The sequence below is a fragment of the Chelon labrosus genome (genome assembly GCF_963514085.1).
Source record: "Chelon labrosus genome assembly, chromosome: 17".
Taxonomy (NCBI): Eukaryota; Metazoa; Chordata; class Actinopteri; order Mugiliformes; family Mugilidae; genus Chelon; species Chelon labrosus.
The window spans coordinates 9,791,959-9,800,614 of NC_140350.1; the positions used below are offsets into that span (position 1 = coordinate 9,791,959).

At 39.8% G+C, this 8,656-nt stretch overlaps 1 protein-coding gene across 1 annotated transcript; it reads right to left on the reverse strand.

Moving 5' to 3' along the window:
- Positions 1–3,408: 3,408 nt before the first annotated feature.
- On the reverse strand, positions 3,409–6,970 carry h3f3c (H3 histone, family 3C). Its single transcript, XM_084564512.1, has 4 exons — positions 6,852–6,970; positions 5,562–5,705; positions 5,158–5,311; positions 3,409–4,852 (listed from the first exon to the last, which is right to left on the reverse strand). The coding sequence occupies exons 2-4, from the start codon at positions 5,687–5,689 to the stop codon at positions 4,724–4,726; spliced, it is 411 nt and encodes a 136-aa protein (XP_084420638.1). The 5' UTR covers positions 5,690–5,705; positions 6,852–6,970; the 3' UTR covers positions 3,409–4,723.
- Between the last annotated feature and the right edge of the window lie 1,686 nt (positions 6,971–8,656).

Genomic DNA, 8,656 nt, shown 5'->3' on the forward strand with positions numbered 1-8,656 from the left:
GCTATTTATTATTATTATTATTTTATGCTACATTTAAATATGTTATTTGATTGCATATAGATTTTTTTTTTTGAACATTTGTGTTACATATTACAGTGTTAGTCTTTAGTGTTCTCATCCTGCTTCGTTTGGTGGAAACAAATGATTTTCTGTTTTAGCTGTGTGACATATTAAAGTGGTCTATTCTTTACACTTGTTGTGCGCTGAAGATCATTGTGACGAGCTGTAGTTTGAAAGTTTTGTAGCGCGTTAGGGATTTCTCTTCCGCAGCGAGGGGTTAGGACCCTGAGTCTATGTAAAGTGGCCCTGCTGTAGTTGGGTCTGGACCCGTCATGTTTGTCCTGTGGCCTGCATGGCTCTCACTGGTCCATCTTGGTTATTTTAGCTGATCTGATTCTGGGAGTGTCCCAATCCTCTTAGCCTCCCTTCACCAATGCCCTAAGTGAATTAGTCAGGATTATTGCCCTATCCCCCTCTGTCTCTCACCCACCTCAGCTTCTTCTTCCCTTTCCATTCCCAGCTCTCTCCTTGTTTTCCTTCCGTCTTTTCTATCTTTGTCTCTTTTATCATTCCGTCTCTTCAGCTCTGCAGTATTGCTTTTTCTCTACCAGTTGTCTGTCTTCGGGTTGTCCGCCATTTTGCCTACGCTTGAGGTGCGGCGCTTTTGTCCTGCACGCCCTCAAAAAACGTCTGGATCACTAACGACGGTGTAGTTAAATAAATAAAACCTTTTATCACACTCATTTTCATCACTTCCTCCAGCTCTCAGATCTCTATCAGGTCAGCGGTTCCCTTTCACCCCCCTTTCATCTCCCCAAACTCTTCTGACAATTTGGTAATCCCCACATGACCTGATTACTGCCACGTAAACTTAGCTAAGACATCAAACGTGTGAGAATATTTTATAGAAGTGTGTGCGGTGTTATCGGGGTGTTTGTTGACTGGAGAAGGATTGTCACAGAAGATTGATCCTCTACGCTGCCGTTCCAACACAACATCCTTCTATCATATTTCCATTACAAGCCCGTCTGTGTTTTTAAAGCTAAACTGAACTGTTGGTCATTTAACTCAGTTATCGTTAAAACAATTCATAAACCGAACCTCAGGTCAACAAGTCACTGCTGTTTAAAATCAAGTTACATTTGCTTCAATGAAACGCTTCATGAAATGTAAAAGGCCTGACAAATTTTCACTCCTCAGATATTTCTGATGTAATTCCGATATAAATAATAAACTCTGTTTCTTGTTGCTATGTAAATCCTTATCTGATCTCTATTCCCGACCTGCACCGAGAGAAGTAAACGAGTAGCGACAGACATTTCAAAGCATTTTTCCGCACTCAACGCTGACCTAATCCCACTCTGTTCTCGGTTTAATCCCTCCGCCCTCCCTCTCCGTGGTGCAATTGGTTAATCCCTGCATCTGCTCGCTCTGATTGGTTAACCTCCCTCGGAGGGGTGCAGTGCACTTGTAATCTTCCCCCTCAGCACTGAGTGTTTCAGACAGACATTTGCGCTGTAATCCCAGGGAGGAGCAGATGTGATGGGGGGATGGACGGGCGCAGACCTTGAGGAAGGTGAACGTCCGGGAAACTAAAACATGACTCTCAGTCCGAGAAGGGAGAAAACGAAGAAGAGAACGTATCCAGAAACTTCAAACATGATTGGAAGGACTCGTTACAGATCAAAAACACATAACAGCAGCTTGTTTTTCCCGCCTTTAGAAGCAAGTAAAAGTTTAAAATCAAGCAACCTAAATGGGTCATCCCAGAGTCATCCCTTGTGGTGATTGTACCCCAGTTTCCTTTTGGTATACTCAACTAGACTAAAATCTGCACATAGCCTGCTGTATCTGTGATCATCATACAGAGCTTGAAAACTGAAAGCTGAATATGGTTGAAATAAAATAAGAGTTAAGAAAGCATAAACAATAGCTAAAAGTTATAGTTTACATGGTTAGCTAAATGTAAAATTTTAATGGTAAGCTAAATATAAATAGTTAAGCAAAGGGAATGGTGGAGCAAAAAATAATAAGTCTGCTAAAATGAACTGACAGTTTAAATAGTTATTACTATAACTGTAACGGACAAACAGTTTAAATGGTAAACAGGTGAATCATTGTAATGGTTAGCTAGATGTGAATAAATGATCATCATAGACAGATAAATCATAAATGTAATGGTAATAGTTAAAGACATGTATTGTTTGCTACTATTCTTTGCAGTGACGATCAGTATCATGCATGCGATAGCGAGTTATCGCGATATCACGTGAAACACCGCGTTATAACGTAAGACCGAGCCGTTTTGGTTTTGTTTTTTTTTCTGGCGTGACAGCAATGCGCTTCCGTAATTGACAGCATGGTATTTGTTCAAAAATAAAAAACAATCTTGAACAATTTGACTCATAGTTGTTGACGCTTGGTTTAATTCAAAATTTAACACCAAAACAGTTCCTCTTTTGTAGGATGTAATGGATATATTTCTATAATGTATACAGAAAGGTGGACTTACGCTGCGCAGTTAATTGGAAATTCAGTTAATTGTTTACTGATTTGGGAAACAAAGACTAGAAATAAAGAAAAGCATTATTAAAATAAACATTAAAGGTTTACATTAAACTTAGTTGTGCTTTTGTTATAAACATGATTTGCTATAATGTGGTTATGCAAAGATTCAGCTAAACTATTACACATCTTGATAACCCAGTCACAGTTTTGTATGACTGAAAATTAAAATGCCAGAGGACTAAAATAATTCATAAAGGTGATTTCATTTATATCAATCTAAATTGTCTCAAGACAAGCCCCAGATTGATTTGGGGCAAAACCCAGCACATGTGGGAGTACACATCTGGATGAGGCCAACTGAGTTGGGAGATAGAGAGAAGGGAGAAGAGGATGGAGACTATTAGCATACATGAGATCTGTTGTCCTTAATAGGACGTCCTGGAAAACTGTAACTTGTTTTTTTTCTTATAATTAACCGTTGTTCTGTTTCTTTTTTTAAATTTGCAATGTAATTATTGCTGACAATTAAATGGATGCAAGACAAATATTGAGAGAGAGGTCATTCATGCAGGGGTATGTGACAACTCTGGCAATGATTCACTTTCATTATTGTGTGTCAAGTCATGGTGGGGAATACTGCTGTTGCTTTAGGGCCAGGCTTCATTTTTGATTAGGCGTCCCAGTTCCAGATAATTTTTTAGATGAGTCAGTCAAATTATGACTGATGGCACAGTGGCTGTGATGTGAGGCCTTGTTTAAGGTCTCCCCCATGTGGCAGCTGAGTTCCTCTACACTGATAAACACTGCTCCTTCTCATATCCAGCCTTTCCTTTGAACAGCACGGCAGCACATCAGAACCTCAGTGAAACATTGTAAAGCAAATACAACACACATACACACACACACAGTAGCCCCAGTTTGTTTTAACACCTATTTATTACCACCATAATATGAGAAATTTGGAAAATACAAAGATCAGCATATTTATACGTCTGAAAATCTCGAGGAATAAGAAAAATATAAAAGAAAACAAATATGAGGTTATATTGTGTATTACAAATTTTGAGAAAGGGACAGATTATATGCTCAGGTCTACAGAGATTGCAGGAGACACACAGACCCTAAAAATGCAGAGTGCACTTTAATGTGATGTCAATTGTTGTTGTGACGAATCTAATGCCTATCTGTGGTGATAGAGAGAGACGAGCATAATGAAGGATTGGATTGAGAGGGGGGACGGTAAACCACCGCCCCCATGTGGCTGCCATTAGAATAAAAGTTTCCTTGGAAAACAGAGAAGCCCTTCCTGATTTTCTATAGCAAATCAGATCACTGTAAAAAAAGAAAAAAATATGTTGAGAATATCCATTGTTGTTATTTTTTTTTCATCTTATTTTGATAATTTTGGAAGTGGTAAAAGAAGAGATGCTCCTCCATGAATTATGTGTGTAAAAAAAATAGACACCATATCCACAACAATAATCATTATCTTTAAGCAACCAAGAGATTCTTGCTTGTTGAGTACGACTGGTTTGAAAGATCAGAGCTCACATGTCCACACAAGAAGACCAGCAGTCCATCCCCTACCAGAGCAGAGTACAGAGGTGAAGGAAGTGAGCTGAAAGGGTACGGAGGAGCTATCTGGTTGAAGTTGCAGAGCAACAAGGGAGTTGGGGTGAAAAGGGACGGACTGAGTGGTAGGGGAGGAGGGTCTTCAGAGGGGCAGAGGCCCCAGGACTAGTTTTAATAGCACCCTGCTGTGGAAGTTGCAGCTCCCCTTAAGCAGACTAGTCCCTGGACTGTGTCCCTCTGCTTCCACTCTGTTTGTCACACAAACTGCATCCACTAACCTCCCACCCTGGATGAATCCAGGTGAGCTCATTGGTGGGCCTCGTGTACTGAAGCACCACCGAAACCAGTGATGCATGTTTGAGTATGTGCACACATGTGCAGCATCTGATCTGTGAAACCTTTTACATGCACGAAAAAGGTACCCTAAAAACATTTGGTGAAGACAAAAAAAAAAAAATCTATGAGACCAGACTTCAACATATTTCTATCTCTTCATAATCAGGATTACTCTACAGTCTACTGAGAAGCTGGGCAGGCTGGGGAGGGTGACAGGGGTGGGCAGAGGTGGGTGGGGCAAGACAAAGGAGCGAGGGAAGGGACTGGTAAATATAACAGGACAGAGGAGAAACATCAGGGAGGCTGTCTAAGCGCGCTCCCCGCGGATGCGGCGTGCCAGCTGGATGTCTTTGGGCATGATGGTGACACGCTTGGCATGGATCGCACACAGGTTAGTGTCCTCAAACAGACCCACCAGGTATGCCTCACTGGCCTCCTGCAGGGACATTATTGGTAGGACAGAACAATTCATCAATTTACAAATTGAAATCACAATATGAAGCAGAGAGCAGTTAATGTTTTTATGTTATCTCAGGTGGTAATGCTCAGTCACATTTTAAATCTATTACAAAGTGAATACTGAACTGATTTAAAAAAAAAAAATGGTCCTGCTAATCAAATAGAAACTGTAGTAGCTGCCAGAAAACTTGAAATTACCCCCCTCCCCCACAAAATCATTCAATTAGCTGTAGAACTGTTGGTTTTAAGTCACACGCACTAAAATATCTCCTGCACACAAACCTGCAGGGCTCCGATGGCAGCACTCTGGAAGCGCAGATCAGTCTTGAAGTCCTGAGCGATCTCCCTCACCAGGCGCTGGAAGGGCAGCTTGCGGATCAGCAGCTCAGTGGACTTCTGGTACCGACGAATCTCTCTCAAAGCCACGGTACCGGGCCTGAAACACACAACCAAGCTCCAGCTCAATACACCAAGTCAGTGTGAAGAAAGTGCTATTTGAATGACTGACGAGAAGAATGACTTTTGGTGGTCTGGGCCACTAATGACCACATTCTTAGTGGCCCAAGGCATCTCGGGTCACATTAAGGACCACCGACTACATCGAATGGTACAATATTCTGCTTCAAATGATGTCAGTGTTCATCTGCAAACAGAGCGATGCATTTGTACATGTCTGAGACTGTTACCTGTAACGATGGGGCTTCTTGACACCACCGGTGGAGGGAGCACTCTTGCGGGCAGCCTTGGTGGCCAGCTGCTTACGAGGAGCCTTTCCTCCAGTGGACTTACGAGCGGTCTGCTTGGTACGAGCCATTACGACAGAATATCACCTGAAGAAAATACAAAAAAAGTGTTACATTGTTTATACAATACTAGTTCAATTAGATTTTTTTTCCTTTTTTAGCTTTAACATTATGCAGAGTCGTGTTTTTATCAGTACAGATCATTATAGGTGCTGTACATAGCAATATAAAATATGTAGATTAGTATGAATGTACATATGTTTGTGCCTTTTTAACATAACACATTTTATATAGGATATTTATACTGATTAATTTGATATTTCAGGTAATTCTTTTTTGCTTCTCACACATTTCAGTGTTATTTTAGTACCAATACTCCACATGGCAACACTTTTCCTCATAAAGTATGTTTTATTATCTTAGAAAGACAGTTATTTATAATTATATCTACTTTATACTCTTATAAACTCCACTGTAAACTCTGGTTTTAGTATCCCTTGATCTCAAATGCAGGGTTTAGATAATTTAGTTTTAAAGTGGATGCAGTTTATAATATAACATCATCTTTGTTTTCATTCTTTCAAAGTGAGGAGGGAATATCTGGCTCAGTCTTTGGCTGTCAGTCATATTGGACCTCATGGGAAAACTTTTTTCCCCGGGTCTGGCAGCTGCACAAATACAACCCGTCGAGCCAATCAGGACGCTGTGGCGTCTGAAATAGACCAATCAGCTGCGCCGCAGCCGGACTTCTGGACCAATAGCCTTTAAGTCTGGAGGGTTTTAGGGCGGGACTTTCAGCAGTAGCCCCGCCCCATACCGCAAGATTATGGCCGCAGACCGAAGCGAAGCTACCAACAAACAGACGACAAGCAGGACGTAAACTTTACCATTTTCTCATTAAAACACAAAACACGTGAACACAACAATACCAACAAAACGTAGGGGAGAAGTTTAGCTACCAAAAAGGCGCCACAGGCCAGTGAAACGGTGATATATTAAAGGAGAGAAACGAGGTAGAAATCGCCGCTGAAAGTGGAGCGGATATTTCGGCAGTGGAAGTAGGGAGCCGTTTTTCTCTCCGCCTGGGTATCGAGGCAGCTGCCTTTTCTTCTCACTACAGCGTCGAAATAACACGACATTTCGGCACAAAAACAACTTTATTTCTCCTATTTTACGAACAAAAAGGTGAATGACATCGTGAGGTTAAAAAAGATTAACAAATTTTTTACTTACCGAGGGTGAAATTTACGCGTTTTCCTCGCAGGGATACAAGTGTGTTGAGGTTGTCTCTGGCAGTGTCAGATATTTACTATCTCTCACACAATGGAAGCAGAGAGAGCAAAAGCAAAATGGCGCCCGTGTCAATCATCCGTCTCCCACAATGCAACGCCAATATTTGTAAACATTGTAACTTTATTTCCACACTTTTTCTTTCCAACGCGGATTATTTGAATGCCGCGCATAAATACCGCAAATAATTAATATTATTAACTTACAATATTATATTTGTTATGTGAGGATTTGTTACTTTTTGTTTCAGTTTTTACCGTTTTAACGATTTAGCTACAAAAAACAAACTAATTTACAAAACAGGAAGAGAAATAATAATTCATGGGAGTATGTTCAGCAGAGAAGAAAACAAAAGGGGAACAATAAATTATTTTAAATGCAGAAAATAAGTCCAGTTACAGTGTAAGAATATATTTTAAGTAGTTAAACAAACATTTTTGTACACTATTTCAAAATGTGTGTTACACTACCCACTGAAACAAATGTGCAATTTTCTTCCTAAGTTAAAAAATAAAATGATTGATATCAGAACCAGTTAAATACTGTATTACATGCAGTGTTACCTTTGTAGAAGCAAGTCTCCTCTGATGAATGTGATGTTTCCAAGATTACACATTTAACTTTTAAGTGTCCTAATTAATTTATGATTGTATTTGTTTTATGTGCCAAACATCATGAGAATGGTATTTATTGTCTTCCCTGTACCACATTCTAAAATATAATTCATTTTGACAGGATATATCAAAAGATATGGACTTACAATGCAGTATAATGAATCCTAATAGTAGAGAAGTCCTTTTCATCTCACAGCTTTTTTCTTTCTTTCAAATATAGTCATCACAGTATCTACATCGTATATATACTGCATATCTCACAGTATCATTGTTGAGCTATTTATTAAGTGGTCAGAATGCAGTATAAAACAGGAGGGGAAAAGGCACATGGCATAACTTTAAGGTTCAGGCCTGTGGGTCAAAGCCCATTGAAAATGTGCTTGTGCTGGCATCATCAGTTCTTCACATATTCTCTTTCGCTTAGAATAGATTTAAGCATACCTGCTGCAAGTCATTCTGGTACAAAGGTTAGGCCAAAGCAGACACAGAAGCTAAATCAACTGCTTTGGTTCATTCCAGACGGTCATGTTTAGAGGAATCTCTTGCCTTAGAATAGTTGGATGATTTTATAATGGCCCCTAATGGCTAATTTTAAAAGCCTTTATTTTTATGCAACTTCTCTCTTTCAACATTCAGTTTGGTTTCTTATCGTCACGTCACTGCCATACAATATTTGGAACAAGGGATGTAGTTAGTGGCAGGCTTTTCCCTATATTTCAGTTTTCAAATCTAGAATAGTCAGTGAAAATAATAAGCAGTGAAGTGAAATGCAAAGCATACCCTAGTAATTTGTGCTTTGTTTAGTAAAATGATTGGCATTCAGTGCATTTGCTCTTGAGCCATATGTAGAATATTGACTTTGAATTCATTAACGGAGTTCAGATTTATGTTTTTCCTTTAAATTCCATTGCTTGTGGCTCTCCTGCAAATTGAGCACAAAACGTAAGTGACTATTTTACAATCTAAATGCAATTTTAAACAGACACCGAATAATGGATTGGGAGAAATGCACCTCAATTAATTCCAATCACGCAATAAACCAAGTATTGACACCTGCAGAGGAAATTTCTTCTCACTTTTGTAGCAGGGGGCTCAGAGTCAGCATCCTTGGTGCCGGTAGGAATTCAGTCCTGA

Coding starts and splice junctions, on each gene's coding strand:
- h3f3c (XM_084564512.1), bottom strand. CDS start 5,689: ATGGCTCGTACCAAGCAGACCGCTCGTAAGTCCACTGGAGGAAAGGCT. Junction 5,312..5,561: donor AAGAAGCCCCATCGTTACAG/GTAACAGTCTCA, acceptor TGTGTGTTTCAG/GCCCGGTACCGTGGCTTTGA. Junction 4,853..5,157: donor CTGCCATCGGAGCCCTGCAG/GTTTGTGTGCAG, acceptor ATGTCCCTGCAG/GAGGCCAGTGAGGCATACCT.